The following is a 17214-nucleotide window of genomic DNA, read 5'->3' on the forward strand; positions in this document are numbered from 1 at the left end:
TGAAAAACAATACTACAAATTCATTCCTGAAAACTAGATTTACACTGATACCAAGTCTGAGAAAATCCAACCAAAAAAGAGAAACATAGGCTAATCTCCCTAATGACTGCAGTAGCAAAAATACTCAACAAAATATTGGCAACTGAATGCAGCAAATTATGAAGAACACTAAAAATCTTGACCAAGTAGAGTTCATCACAGGATGCAGGAATGGTTCAACATAGTCAAATCATTAAATATAAGATACCATATTAAGAGAATCAAGGGTAAAAATCACAAGATCTTCTCAATATATACAGAAAAAGCAAATTGCAACATCCATTAATGATAAAATCCTTACAGAAAACTAGAGGCCTCATTTTTTATCTCAATCTCATAAAATATGTGTATCACAAACCAATAAGTAACAACATACTAAATAATCAAAAACGGAAGGATTTCACTCTAAAATAAAGTGTTACAGAGGATGTCCACAATAGTCACGTCTTTTAATATAGTCTGGAAACATAGGCCAGAGCAACTACATGATGACAGTAACAAATGAAAGGAAAATGAAAGTAATAAGAGAATTGTTATTTGTGGATGACATGATATCCCTCAGAAGAGAACCAAAAATGTCTATCAAAATACACCTAGATTTTATGAACAAATTCAATCACATAGTTGCATTCCAAATCAATAATCAAAAATCAATAGTTGTATTGTACACAGATTACAAGCCCAGTAAGTGATAAATTAGTGAAACCACATCTTTCATAATATCTTTGAATGAAATAAAATCTTAGGAATTGATCTCACAAAGGAAATGAAAGAATTCTACACTAAAAACTGCAGTACACTGAAAAAAGAGACTGAAGAGGATATCAGAAAATGGAAAGATATTACTTGCTCTTGGTTAGAAAGGAACAAAGTATTGAAAATGAGCATACTTTCAAAATTGCAGCACAGTGTTAATGCAATCTCAACCAAAATTCCAATCACAAAATAAAGAAAACTATCCTGAAAATCACATGGTACTAGAAGAAACCTGGAATAGGAAAAAAAACAATTCTGTGAAACAAAAGCAAACAGTGAGCATCACAATCCCTGACTGATGTTATACTACAGAAGTACTGGGACAAAAGTTGGATTTTAATAGCAAGAGAAAAAAATCCTGAGTATCAATGGAATGGATTACAAGATGCAGAAACAAATCTAAACAGATTCAGCCACTGTGTTTTTGAAAATGGGGCACAACATATTCCCTGGAAGAAAGATAGCCATTTTAATAAATAATCCCAGCAAAACTGGCTTTCCACATACCAAAGAGTAAAACTACACACATGTCCATCACCATGCAGTAAACTAAAATTAAATTGGATCAAAGATCTAAATATTTAACCAGAAAAACCAAATATACTGGAAGATAAAACAGAAAGAACTCTTTAAAACAATGATATAAACTATAAAAAAAAAAAACTGACTTCACAGAGAACACTAAAGAATCAACCACTGGACTCCCATCTTACTAAAATCTTTTTCACAGTAAAAAAAAAAAAAATCTCACTAGCTGACTGAATAGACATCTCACAGACTGGGAAAATTATGGAGAGTTTTTCCTCATATAAAGGACTAATACATCAAATATATAAACAATTTAACAGTATCAGAGCCCCCAAATTTAAGACCCAATCCAAATGAAATGAATAGACCTTCTTAGATGATGAACTACAAGTAGCAAATAAATGTACGAAAAATGTTCAAATTTCTGGTTAGTTGAAAGATGCAAATTAAAATAATGCTGAGATTCCATCTCATTCAAAACAGAATAGGTATTATTAAGAAATTAAGTAGTAACGAATGCTGAAAAGTATATGGGAAAAAAGGAACACTTATCCACTGCCAGAAGGAATGTCACATCGTGTAATCACTTTGGAAATTAGTATGGAGGTTCCTTAAAAATCTAAAACTTGAGTTCCCATTTGATCCAACTCAAGCTCCCATTTGAACCATGCTATTCTTGGCATTTTCCCCAAAGAATTAAAAGCATCATAACACAGCTATGTCTGGGTACCCATGTTTATAGCAGCACAGTTTAATAGCTAAATCATGGAAATGACCCAAATGCCATCACCTGATAAATGTTGGATGTTTTTATACAAGAGGGTACTACTCACGCATAAAGAAGGATAAAATTGAGACATTACAGCTAAATGTACCTTGAGGTAATACTCTTAAGCGAAAAAGTTGGATATAGAAATATAAATATAATATCATCACTGGTGTGAGAAACCTGATAGTGTAAATAAGAACCAAATATATAATAGATACTGTAAAATAGGAAATCGTTGTTTAAAAGAAAAAGGGAACTACAGAGAGGGTAAGGGAAAAGGAAGGAAGGCAAAGTAAAAAATGATAAAAGAAAGATAAGATGGAAACAAATCTTCATGAAAGGGAGAGGTGTTGAAGGGAGCGGAAAGGGTTGGGAGTAAAATGAGGAATCAGTATATATCATGTACAGTTACAAATTCCCTAGAATGAATGTAATCAGGTGCATCTAAATTGTTTGAATAAACTTAATAATAATAAAAATTTTCAGTGAAAAATAAAGTGTAAGAATCACTAAGTTGCCACTTGATCAAGAGGTTTTTTGTTCTTAGACTATCACCAATAGACTGTGTGACTTGAAAAATGTCATTTTCCTCTCTGTGCCTCATTGTCCTTAAGTAAATGAACAATTAGGATTAGCTGATTTCTAATAGTGGATTGGTAATCCAGGATTACCAATCCTGACTTCACAGAGAAGTGGATTGGTAATCCAGGATTACCAATTAATCAGATGATGTGTGATCCCCTTGATTTTTCCCTCATGGAGTCAAAAACCAGGTCTCATTTAGAAGCTCAAGCAATAATCATGGAAGTTAATTATGTGCTTCTTTCTCCGGAATAGTATTTCTCACTGAACCTTCAGGTGGGAGAAAATTTCAATGAGGAAATTTAAACAAAGTTGGCCACCCTGCAAAAGCTTTTCTGGGCCTTCTGCAATGCATGGGATGTCATTTGGGACTTTGGACTCTCAATCATCCTCGTAATAGTTGGAGCAATTACTTTAGTGGAAAACATGAAGTAATCTTTTGAAATCCTTATTTAAATACAAAGCCCTTTTGAGTTACACAAGTACTAAAATGACCACAAGAGATTCATGTCTCAGGACCCGGTGACAGCCCACATTCCAGCACGGCTGGCAAATCTTTCTACATCACAAATGTGCAAATATGTTTTCCTTTATTTTTCTGCTGTAAAAGCACACTGTCAGTGGTCCAAGTGGCATTAATACTGGAGATTATATGCTCCCTGAAATTTATGAGTTAATTACTCAGGACTTGAAAAGAATATTCATATTTCTGATTAGTTACCTAATAGTAATTGGATTGCCAGATATATGTTGACTTGTATGAAAATCATCACTCCTGCTCTAAACTTATGAAATTTATCAATTGATCCTCATTCTTACCAAATAATCCTACATCTAAAATGATAACTTCTGCAATTGCTGGTAAGATATACAATATTGAACAGTGATGTTACTTTTAATTAGAAAAGAATCTAAAATAAATTCCCTCTTTCAGAAAATGTGAGGTAATACACACACACACACACACACACACACACACACACACACACGAAGGAAGGATACAGAAATCAGCATGTTTTATATTAAATAGGTGTTTCCACTTTATTTTTTGAAGACGATTTCTGCTCTTAGGCACTGGAACTGGAACTAGGGAAGAGTCAAAAAGCTTCTCTAGTTTGTAATATGGATATTCTGATGCCAGACTAAAAAGTGAGGAACATAGTGGGACCTTCAGATAGTTGCTGCTAAAAAGTTAATTTTGTATCCCCAGAGTATTTCTGTTAAAAAAACACTCTTGAAATTTCAGGTGAATATGAGAATAAGCTTTCTCTTACTATTTATCTATCTCTGGTTACTATATATGTCTGAGCAATTCTCATTTCTATGACACAATGTTTACATAACTATATTTTGTTTGTGCTTAAATTGCTTCATGAATGACTTCATCTCAGTACAGCATACTCTTTTTTTTTATTTTTTTATTTTATTTTATTTATTTTTTTTTTTTTGTCTTTTTTTTTTTGCTTTTTATTGGTACCGGAGATCGAACTCACGACTTCCTGCTTGCAAGGCAGGCGCTTATGCCGCTGAGCTAAATCCCCAGCCCCAGTACAGCATACTCTTATTTTGAGTAGAAATCATAGTAGATTTTCCTTATATTCTCATCTCACTGGTGCCAAAAACATTCTTTGGCATATTTTAGCTGATCAATAAATATTTTGGGTGACTACTTTCCTTCAGGCATAAAAACTGGAGCTGTGTCTAATTGGATACTCTAGAGAGTTTATCTAACATTGAAATGCTAATTTCTGGGATAATTCTTGTTCACATTTGGCTTTTCTGATACTGTCTCTCAGATGATAAAGGAGAAACCACTTGTTTCTGGGATCATTTGATTTCCCAAATTGCTTTTTTCTGAAACAATTATGTGGAAGTTTTTTCTTTGCCAGACTTACTATGCTAATAATTTCCATGCAGTTTTACTTAATGTGAAACACTCTCTCCCAGAGAAGTGGTTGTTATTTTAAAGCTGTGCTAAAATAGTACAAGATCAAGGTAATAAATAAGTTAGTGAATCATAATACTTTTTATTACTGGCTTCATCTCAGTGACTGAGAGTAAAAGGCAAACTGAATGCCATCCAATTCAGAACCGTTAATCATGACTGTGTTTGTAAGGTTTATGTCAACAGTGGGATACCAAATTGACAAATGTAACTGTATCAGAGAGCAGTTGGCTCCAATATACTTTTAATTACAGATAAAATGATAGATCTCTGATATTTTCTTTTTCTGAATTGGTGTGTATATCAAATTTCTACTCCACAAATGTTGCAATACAGAAAGAAGGGTTATCGTTTGAAAAGTCATTCAGCATGAAGAAAGGCAATATTATTTTCTCACTGTTTGGATTTCTGCATACTTCCCAATTCTGAACCCTTCTTTTTACAAATTTTAATATTGCTCTCCTAATGAAAACAGACTTGAGTAAAATATATCTCTTTTAATTTTATTTTTAAAGAAACAAAAATAACATACAGAAAACTAAAGATGTGGTTTTATATCAATAACAAATATAATTCCTGTACAATTTCTTAAATCCTTTCTTTAATATCACTAGCTAATTAAAATTTAATGTTATCATTGAACTGTGAACTCATTGATAAGTGTAGTTACGGGTGGTGTGGATGGAGCACTTAATGAAAGATATTATCTCTATTTCAGCAGAATAAATGATCTAACTTCAAAAAATCCAAGAGAAACATTTCAATATAAATCAATCAATGAAATGAGATGCATATTTGTCATTACAAAAAGATAGAAAATGGAGTACTAGAGGAGGTGGAAGAGTGTACGTCCATAGAAGGTTTCTGAACATCTGTTAAATTCAGTAACTTCTAATCCAACATACTACCAGAACGCTAGTCAGTTTGGACATTATCTTTCACTGACTACAGTGGCAAATACCTAACTGATCTCAAGTACCCTTTTCCTGTACCCATCTATTTAATGTCCCATGTGATAATGAAAGTGGATTTCCTAAAATGGAAATTTTAAACTTTTTTCATTATTTTTCTGCTGGCAGTCATATAGACTCTTATGTTTTGCAAAATTTTAGCCCTTTATCATTTTCCCTCTTTAAGACCTAATGAAATCATTAAAATCTATTTTTAAGCAACTCTTACTAGTTTAATTTTTAGTATCTATGAATAACTCATTTGCTCATTTATTCAACATATGTTTATTGAGCATCCACTAACTGGAAGGAAATAATCAAAATTATAATGATAAAAGAAAAGAAAAATAATTTTGATAAAGGTAAAATATGTGGAGAGTATTTAGAGTTTTTAGGCATATGAAATAACAATTGTTATTGAAGTTGGTATTTATTTAACTTGATATATGTTAGAAATACATGAGGGTTAAAGTAATATTGAGGAACTTGTATATATATCTCTATATACATATATACTGAATATGCATTTCCATATGTCATATACACTATATATATATATATATATATATATATATATATATCACACCTTAATGACCTTACTTATACATTCCTCCCTGTTTTCCCTTTTTCATCTAATTCAAGAGCCCCTTTCATCTCCACAAAAATTATCTCACTCTTTCCCATAAACCCTCTTTACTTTTTCTAATAAATTATATATATTCATGTATCTCATATAAGAGAAATCATTCAATATTTAATCAATGGCACATGATATATTTCACTCAGGATTTGGTGTTAAGATTCATCTACTTTCTACAATATATTAAAATATTATTCTTTATGACTGAGCAATATATAAGTAATATAAATATATCCTATATGGATATAATTAATCATGAATATATTGGTCCATATACAGGCTAATTTCAAAATCTTGCTTTATGAAATTTGCTGCTATAAACATGGGGATGTATATATCTTTTGAAATATAATATCAGATAGATATAAACTAGAAGTATGCATGAGTCAAATGGAAATTTTACTTTTAGTATTTTGAAAAATACTCATACTTATATTCATGATTACATTAATTTACAATTCCACCAAAAATGAAGAAGGAGTCCTACAACCTTTCCAGCATTAACTGTTTATTAAGATCTTAATGACTCATAGTATTTCTGGAGAAAGACGGAATCTCAGTGTTGTTTTGATTTGTATTTCATTGGCAACCAAACATGCCGAACATATTTTCATGTAATTATTGGGCATCTGTACTTCTCTGAGAACTATCTATTCATCAATTGCCCATTTCTATAGGGCCTTGACTTTTTCAGTTTAATGATTGTGTGTGTTTTATATATTGTAGTTACTAGTACTTTGTCTGAAGAGTAAAGGAAATCTTTTCCCATATTGTGACTTGTTTCTTCACTTTGTCTGTGGTTTCCTTTGACACACAGAATCTTTTATTTTGATATTATAGCATTTGTTGATTCTCCATATAATGATTTGTGCAATTGGGGTCCTGTTAAGAAAACCTAGGCCTGTGTGATCAAGAGTTTTACCCGTTGTTTCTTCCAAAATATTTATGTTTTTCTGTCTAAATATATAAATTCTTGATTCATTTTGATTTGATTTTATGCAAACTGAGAGACACAGGACTAGAATCATTCTTTTTTATTTTACTTTAAAGAGAATAAAACAAAACAAACAAACCAAATGAAAACAACAGAACAAAGTAGAACAGAATAAAACTATGCAAATGACACAGAATTTCACAAAAAGAGAGCAGAGAACCAACAGTTGCTACCATAATATCTCTGGTTTTCTTCAAAATAGTTGTTCCACATTTTCACACACAATAAGTTAACAGACATCTAAATATTATAAAAATTCAAAACACAAGAATGAGATCCGTAAGGGTTTTCAAGGCCAGACACTAGGAAATCAATAATGGTGACCACAATGTCTCTTGTTTTAATCAAAATAGCTCTCCATATATTCATATATATTGGAATCAAATAATTGAAAATAGACTAAAACCACTCAAAACCAAGACTAAAAGCGTTATTGGCTTTTGAATCAAAATGTTAGGAAATCATTAATGGCTACCATGATGTCTCGTTTTGTTAAGTGTAGCTGTTCATACAACCATGCATACTAAAATCAATTCTTGTAAGCTCCTTAGGTAAAGTTCAAGACATATATAAGGACATATATATCTAACCTTTCAGTACTAGAGGAAAAAGCAAAACCAAAAATAACAAATACATAGCTCTAAGAGCCTGAAACAGTAACAGTGTATGCTTTCAAAACAAGATGATAGAAACATAAAAACTGTTGTTGTTTTGCATAGTTATCTTCATAAGTCTTATCTTAATTACCATACATATTCATGCAAAATAGGTCTAGTCCTGCAGATATTATCTGCTTTTTCTAAAACTAATAGAATTAGTAGTATGATCATCTTAGTAATCTTAATTGTATATATACAAATTTATATCTTACTTCATTTCTCTTCCAACTTTTCTCTTTTCCCAAGTTATTTTTTTCTCTTTCAGCAGTTTCTTACCCTTTCAAAATATTTATTGAAGATTTTGGATCTTCTTTACTCTTTCCATTTCTTGCATTAGGGAAACAATGCAGTATTTACACAAGGGCATTTAATTTATTTCACTTAAGAGTATGGTCTATATTTGCGTCCATTTATTAATAAAAGTCCCAATGTGGTATTTACTTATACCTGAATAATATTCCATTGCATTGAAATACCACATCTTTTTTAGCCATTCTTGGGACTATGGGCATTTGGGCTATTTCCAAGATTTAGCTATTAGAAATTGTGCTGCTATAAACAAGGTTGTAATATATCACTGTGGTATGATGTTCTCAGTTCTTTTGGGACTATGCCCAGAAGTGGAATAGCTAGATCAAATGACAACTTGAATCCTAGCCTTTGGAGGACCCTCCAGACGATGTCCACAGTGATTGCACCAGTCTACATACCCACCAACAGTGCAGAAGTGTTCCTTTTTATCAACAGCCTCTCCAGCATTTCTTATTGGTTGCTTTTTTGATCCTGGCTATTCTTTTTGCCATGAGATGGAATCTTATTGTGATTTTAATTTGCACTGTTCTAATAACCAATTATGATGAAAAATTTACATTTATTTATTTGTTATTTGTACTTCTTCATCTGAGAAGTGTGTATTCATCTCAGATGTCCAGTTTTGGATTGGGTCTTTGAGTTATGGGAGCTTGATTTAAAAAAAAAAAAAATTCTTTATATGTTCTGTGTAGAAGCCCTTTGTCTGAGGGAGAGTTGAATAAGATTTTTCCTCATTCATGAGTTTTATTTACAGTCTGTTGGATATTTCTTTGATGTGAAAAAACTTTTAAATATGATGAGATCCCAGTTGTTGATTCTAGGAAGTGTTTACCATGAAGTTTGATTTTTGTTTGTGAATTCTCTTCTGACTCTTAGGTCTTCGAGATTTCTACCTACTATTTCTTCCACCAGATTTAATGCTTGTGTTTTAATATTTAAACCTTTGACCAATTTTTACTTTAGTTTAGTGTATAATGATAGGTATGATTCTAATTTTAGTTTTCGGCATATGGAAAGCCAGTTTTTCTAGCACCACTTGTTAAAGAGGCTATCTTTATTCCACTGAACATATTTGGCCCCTCAATCAAAGATAAGGTGGCTGAATTTGTATGTAGTTGTAGTAGCATCTTCTTATCTATTCCATTGATCTTCATGTCTGCTTTTATTCCAGTACCATGCCGAGTTTATCACAGTAGCTTTGTAGCATAACTTCAAGTCAGGGATTGTGATGCCTCCTGCCTTGCCTTTGTTGCACAGAATTGCCTTTGCTGTTCTAAGTCTTTTATGGTTCCAGATGAAATTTAGGAACTATTTATCCAAGTCTGTTATGTATACTAATCGTACTTTAATTGGAATTGCAGTAAATCTGCCTAACAATTTTGGCAGGACGGCCATTTTTACAATGTTTGTTCTTCCTATCCATGAACAAGGAATGTCTTTTCATTTTCTGAAATCTTCTTAAATTTCTTTTTTCAGAGTGCTTGAATTTTCACTGAGTAGATATTTACTTCTTTTGTTAGATTGATTCCTATGTATTTCTCTAATTTGGGTTCCACTTTGACAGGGATATTTTGTCATTTCCCACTCAGTGGAAAACTATTGATTTCTGAGTGTTGATTTTTGCCCAGCTACATTACTGAATTTCGTTATTACATCTAGAAGTCTATATATGTGAATAACCAGTATTCTGAGCATCATTTGTTAGAGACTTTCAGCAGCCTATGTTTTTGATTCTTTGGTGCAACCAGTTTGCCAATCAGTGTAACAATTCCTCAAAAGACTGAAACTCGATGTTCCATTTGACCCACCTTTTCATCTCCTTTGTACATTTCTTAAAGTATTAAAAGCATCATATTACACTTGTATGTGCAAATCCATGTTTATAGCAGCAAATTTTGTAATAGCAGATTCCTGGAAACAGCCCAAGTGCCCATTAACAGATGAGTGGTTAAAGAAGTTGTAGTTTTTTGTTTTTTTTTTTTTTTGTTTTTTTTTTAATACAATGGAGTACTACTCAATCTAAAAAAATGATAAACGAGACATTTCTAGATAATAGTTGGACCTCAGAAATATGCTTTCATGGGAAATAAATCTGACACACAAATTTAAAAGAAACATTGTTTCCCCGATGTGAAGAAACCAAAGGGGAAATAAGGACCAAAATGAACAATAGATACTGCAAAATTGGAAGAAATTTTTCAAATGGAAATGTGAAGTAGGAAGGTCAGAGGGGGAAAGGAAAGAAGGGAAAATAAAATGAGGAAAAATGAAAGCAAAGCTTTTATAAATTAGAGGAAATATTTAAGGGGCAATAGGGTGAACAGGAATAAAGGAAGTAGGAAGGTATATCATATACAGGTTCAAGCTCCTTTGAAAAATATAAATGTTATTTATATATATATATATATATATATATATATATATATATAAAATGTAACAATATACTTAATTAATTTAAAACGGGAATAAAAGTGCCAACTAGTACTAAAACACAAAGAAGGAAAACTAATTAAAATTAAGAAAATAAAATTTACACTGAGTCAAAGAACAATTTCTCTGTTTTTGAATGAGTAGTTTATTTCCAAGGTGCACAGTCATACAATCCAGCCAGTTCTACTTTTCTCCACCTAGGTTTTAAGACTGTGAGTTTTTGAAGTGTCCTTAATGAACCACAGCTCATTGTGTATTTCTCTTTTTTTAATTTTTATGTTAAAGATATTAAGAAAAAGAGGACATAACAAATCAGATCAAAACTGAAAAATTTAAGCAGCACAGTATTTCACCACAAAACAACCTAATATAACAGTAGCTACCATATTATCTCTTTCTTTGAAATAGTTGAGCATACCTTCACATCCAATAGTATCAAATATAACAAAATAGTATAAAACCATTCAAGAGAATGAAAGTATTACAGGACATTCAGAAACAAATAACAGAAAATGAACAATGACTACTATATTATCTCATTACCCATAAAAATTGTTTGTACTATCACACAGAATAAAATCCAATAAGGTACAACATAATAGAACCAATCATAAAAGAAGAACAAAGGCATGGTAAGACTTCAAAGTAAGATGCTATTAAATCAGCACTGGCTTTTATAATGTCTTGTTTTATTCAAAATAGCTGCTTATTCCATCACAGATAATACATCAAACAAACCAGGATAAAACCTTTCCAGCTAATGAATGAAAACACTATAAGGCTTCAAAGCAATGTAATGGGGAATTATGATTACCATAAACTTGTATATACACTTACCATTTCTTACACCAGGGAGACTATATGGAATTAATACATGTGAGTTTAATTTATTTTGCTTATGAGTATGGTCTGAAGTTGCGTGCATTTATTTATAAATATCTCAGTGTGAACATTCTTTATAGCTGAATAGTACTCCATTGTATAAAAATGCCATAACTTTTTAAATCAGTTGCTCTGTTGATGGGCACATAGGTTGTTTCCAAGAGCTGGCTATTACAAATTGTGCTGTTATAAACGTGGGTATATATATATATATATATATATATATATATATATATATATATAACAGTGGTATGATATATTCAGTTTTTCTGGGAATATGCCTAGAAGTGGAATATCTGGGTTGAACTGGACTTCCAATACTAGCTTTGTGAGGAATCTCCAGACAGACCTCCACTGTGGTTGCACCAGTCTACACTCCCACCAACAGTGCAGGAGAGTTCCTTTTCCCCCACAGCCTCTCTAGCATTTGTTTTTGGAAGTTATCTTGAACCTGGCCATTATTTCTGAAGTGAAATGCAATCTTACTGTGGTTTTAATTTGGAGTTCTCTAATGATTAATGATGATGAGCACTTTTTATGTATTTTATTTGCCATTTGTATTTCTTCATCTGAGAACTGCGTATCCATCTCATATGCCCATTTTTGGATTTGATCTTTGAATTTCGGGTGTCTGATATTTAAAATTCTTTATATGTTTTACACAGAAGTCCTTTGTCCGAGTGACAGTTCACTAAGATTTCGTTTCCCAGTTTGTGGGTTTTCTTTTCACCACTCTGGAGATTTGTTTTAACATGCAGAATCGGTTTAATAAATATGATCCCAGGTATTGATTCTGGGAAGTATTTCCTGTGTGGTTTGATTCCTATTCATGAATTTTCTATGTACCCCTGGGTCTTCAAGATTTTTACCTAATTTGTCTTCCAACAGATTCAGTGTTTCTGTTTTAATATTCAGATCTCTGATCCATTTCAATTTTAGTTTAGCACATGGTGAGAGCCATAGGTCTAGTTTTAGTTTTTGGCATATGGAGCTCCAATTTTTCTAGCACCATTTATTAAAAAGACTGTCCTTCCAGTGAACATGTTTGGACCCTTTAACAAAGATAAGGTATTTGAGTGTGTTGTTAGTTGTGGTTGTGTTTTCTAATCTATTCCATTGATCTTCAGATCCGTTTTTATTCTAGTACCATGTTGATTTTATTACAGCTTTTTAGTATAACTTCAGATCAGGGATTGTGATGCATACTGCCTTGCCTTTGCTGCTTGGAATTGACTTTGCTATTCTAGGTCTCTTCTGATTCCATATGAATTTTAGGACTGATTTCTCTAGATCTCTGAGGTATGTTAATGGTGTTTTCATTCGGATTGCATTGAATCTGTATAACATTTTTGGAGAATGGCCATTTTCACAATATTTATTCTTCCTATCCATGAATGAGGGATGTCTCTCCATTTTCTGAGATTCTCTTCAATTTATTTTTAAGGGTAACATAATTGTCACTGCATAGATCTGTTACTTTTTCAGGGTATTATAATTTTCCCTGTATGGATCTGTTACTTTTAATTCCTAATTATTTCATTTTTCTTGGATGCTAGTGTGAAGGGTCTGGATTCTCTTATTTCCATTTCAGTGATTGTGTTGTTAGTGTATAGAAATGCTATTGATTTTAAGTATTTTGTATCCAGCTGCATTGCTGAATTTATTTATTGTATCTAGGAGTCTTTCGATGGAGTTTTGGGGATCTTCTATATAGAGTTTCATGTCATTTGCAAATAATGATACTTTGACTTCCTCTTTTCCTATCTTTACACCTTTTATTTCTCTCTCTTGTATAATTGCTCTGGCTAATATTTCCAGTACTATGTTGAATAAGAGTGGTGATAAAAGCATCCTTTCTTGTGCCTGATTTTAATGTAAAGTTCTTCAGTTTTTGGCCATTTAATATGGTGCTAGCTGTTGGTTTGTCATCGATGGCCTTTATTGTATTGAGGTAAAGACCATCTATTTCAATTTTCTGTAATGTTTTTAGAAGAAATGAGTGTTGGACCTTATCAAGAGCTTTTTCTGCATCTATATAAATGATAATGTGATTCTTAATTTTGGCTGTATTGATATGGTGAATTACATTTATTGATTTACATGTGCTGAACCATCCCTGCATGCCTGGGATGAATCCCACTTGGTCATGGTGTATAATCTTCTTGATATTTGCTGCATCCTGTTTGCCAATATTTTATTGAGGATTTTTTGCATCTGTGTTCATTAGGGAGACTGGCTGGTAGTTCTCTTTTTTAGTTGGGTCTTTTTCAGGTTTTGTTCCTGGAATAATATTTGCTTCCAGGAATGTCTTAGGAAAGATTGCTTCCCTTTCAATTTCATTGAAGAGTTTGAGGAGTGTTGGCATTAAGTGTTCTTTGTACTTCCTGTAGAATTCTGCAGTGAATCCATCTGAGCCTGGGCTCTTCTTTGTAGGTAAAGACTTAATTACATTATCAATTTCATTAATAGAACTTGGGTTATTCTGCAGTTTGACATCTTCTTAATCCAGTTATCGAACCTATGAGTATCGGGTTTTTTGAAATAGTTGTTGATGATGATTCTTATTTCCACAGTGTCTGTCTTGATTTCACCTTTTTCATTCCTTATTGCATGAGCTGGAGTTTTTTCTTCCCTTTTTTTAAAAATAAGGCTTGCTAAGGCCTTATCAATTTTATTTATTCTTTAAAACAACCAACTCTTTGATTCATTGATTCCTTTTTTTTTTAGTCTCTATGACATTAATTTCTGCTCTGATTTTTATAATTCCCTCCCTTCCTTGGCTTTGGGCTTGACTTGCTCTTCTTTTCTAGATGTTTGAGGTGTAGCATGAGGTTATTTATTTGTATTCATTCTGTTTCCCTGATATGGAGACTCAGTGCAATGAATTTTCCTCTGAGTACTGCTTTCATTGTAGCCCACAGATTCTGGCAACTTGTATTTGTATTTTCATTTGCTTGTAGATATTGTTTATTTTTTTATCTACTTGCTATTTTATTGAGTTCAAAGGCAGTGTTCCTTTAAGGACTAAAAATCTAAAATCAAGTTGTACAAGCATGCATCATTAGATAAGCAATGAGGAAGCCCACTTAGCAATCACCAGTTTATACACAGTCCACAAGAAGGTATTTTTATTTATACAGTCACAGTAGCAACACAATGACCATAAAATGAGACTTGAACTGAGTTCTGGCCAGGCTCTGGCAAAGCTAACATGCAACAAACAGAATTTACCTGCTAATGCCAGAAAGTTTAAAGCTCTTAATCCATCTGGCAAGAATCACAACCGAAGACCCTTTTCCTAGTTATCTAATTTCCCACCTAGGAGTCAGCTATCAGGTTAACTCTCATGTAACAAAAGGTGTCAGCTGGATAGCTGCATTGAGCACTGGTGACAAGGACAGGGTTAATGAGCTCTCTGCTCAGAATTCTGGCTGGTCCTGTCTAATTCTGTATCTTCGTTCTGAGCATTCTGAGACTGAGTCAGCTGAGGGTAAAAGGGACCTACCAGCCAGCTGAGGGGTGTGTTGTTAACAAGATAATCCATCACATCATCTAAAGATTCCTTCATTCTCTGCAGCTGCCCTTTGCTAGAAGTTAGGAGGTTGTCAGACACTTCTGTAAAGGAGGCAGCATTGTGGAAAATGGAGTAGATGTCACCAGCCATCACCCCCAAGTGCTTGGCCTGATCCTGGATGTTCTGCGGTAACCCTTGGACACTGGACAGCAGGGTGTGGCGTGTGGTCTGCAGCTGCTGAGCCAGGTTGTGGGCAATGACAAGAATATGTGACTCGATGTGCTCAGCACAGTGGGACTCATCAGTGTCATCATGGCCAATGCTTCTCTTCCACTCCACCCATGAGAGATAGAGCTTATCCTGTGCGTCCTGAATTTTCTGGTTGGCGCTATGCACATTCTTCCTGGCATATTCAATCAGGTGGACAGTAGAGTGGAGCTGAGCAATGGTCTCTTGGCTTTTCTGCTTGGTGTCTTTAACCCTTCTGAATGCCTGCTGGTAGGCCCGGGAGCAGAGCTTGCTGGACAGGGACCCCAGTCTAACATAGTAACTTGGCTTCTGAACCACATCAAATCCTTCTACTTTTTTTTGCTTCTTTTTCTAGCTCTTCCTCCGTGAGAGGAAGGTACTGGTCTACCAGCATCTGTGATTTGCTAAGTTCATTTTCTACTCCACTGCACATAAACTGCCTCATCCGACTCCCCAGAACTGTGTTAATGCCGCCATTAACCATGGACTTGGTCTTCTCCACATTGTCAGTCACTGCTCCCTTGGTTTTGTCCATCACCCCTGTGATTGTGCTGGCCACGGAACTCTTCGCCCCAGTCACAGTCTTTGTCACAGCATCTCTTGCCCTGGTCATGGCACCTTTGGCACTGGTGACAACCTGGGTTGTTGGCTGGTTCAAAATGGGCAGTCTCTCCTCAATCCTGTCTAGCCCCGTACAGGCATAAGTATTGGCAACTGCAATTTGTGGCTCTAGCTTCTGCATAATGGGCAGAACACTGATCATGGCCACTGAGGTCATGGTCTTCACACCCTGCTCAGCCATCTCACACACAGACTTCAGTTAGGGGTGCTGATCCTTCGTGCTGATATAGGCTGAGGACACCAGATCATAAGTGGAACTCACCAAGGGCAGGCTGACCACCCTTACCACCACACTTGGTTGTAGATCAACTGCAACAGAAGCCATTATTTTCTCCTGAAGCAAAAAGCAACCTTGAGAAGAGAAGAGGGCAGCCAAGTCAGCTCCATGCTGCGCCCGCCAGCTGAGCTTTTTCGTAGATATTGTTTAAATTCTTCTTTAATTTTCCCTGTGACCCTCTGATTGATTATTATTGTATTATTCAATTTCCATGTGTTTGTGGGGTTTTTTTTCAGTTTTTTATCATTAATTTCTAGTTTCATGGAGCTCTAATCTGATAACATGCATGGGATACTTTCACCTCTTTTGCATTTACTGAAATATATTCTATGGGCTAGTATATGGTCTGTTTTAGAGAATGTCCCATGTACTGTTGAGAAGAATGTATATTCTGATGTTGTTGGATGGAAAACTCTCTATATGTTTATCAAATCCATTTGTTCACAGGTGTGATTCTTATTCTGTTCTGTTATTTCTTTGCTGATATTCTGTCTGGTTGATCTATCCCTTGGTGTCAATGGTATGTTAAGGTCTCCTGTTATAATTGTGTTACTTATAATTTGGTTTTTCATTTCTATTAATACTAGCTTTGTATAATTGGGTGCTCTGGAATTTGGTGCATATATATTTAAGATTGTTATCTCTTCCTCTTGAAGTTTCTTCCTAACTAGTAGGTAGGTATTAGGTTATTTTCCAACCTTTGACTTTCAGTCTGTGACTTTCCTTTTGGATTAGATGAGTTTCTTGTAGACAGAATATGTTTAGATGTTGTTTCTTGATCCATTCAGCTGGTATGTTTCTTTTAATTGGTGAATTGACACCATTTACATTAATGGTTATGACTGTTACATAAAACCAAACCTGCAAAGAATACTGAAAGACAGTCTAGATACACAAAGAAAAAGCCACTAAGCAAGGCAGACAAACAGAATGGAAATATAAAGATGCAACAGTAGAAAGATATCATGTCAACAATAAATCTTTGTGTATTTCACTCCAGTAATTGTTACCACCAAAACTAGGGTGTTTCTTTGTTCATTCAGTGGACTGGAAACACTTTCAGCCCT

At 33.8% G+C, this 17214-nt stretch overlaps 1 protein-coding gene across 1 annotated transcript; it reads right to left on the reverse strand.

The window, feature by feature from the left end:
- Nucleotides 1–14706: 14706 nt before the first annotated feature.
- On the reverse strand, nt 14707–16241 carry LOC100721158 (perilipin-2-like). The gene is given in 2 exon segments (XM_063246165.1): nt 14707–15588; nt 15590–16241. Coding segments are annotated over 2 exon segments (1305 nt in total). The 5' UTR covers nt 16196–16241; the 3' UTR covers nt 14707–14889.
- Between the last annotated feature and the right edge of the window lie 973 nt (nt 16242–17214).

Source organism: Cavia porcellus, unplaced genomic scaffold, assembly GCF_034190915.1.
Source record: "Cavia porcellus strain 051 isolate PalLab524CR breed Dunkin Hartley unplaced genomic scaffold, mCavPor4.1 scaffold_3, whole genome shotgun sequence".
Taxonomy (NCBI): domain Eukaryota; kingdom Metazoa; phylum Chordata; class Mammalia; order Rodentia; family Caviidae; genus Cavia; species Cavia porcellus.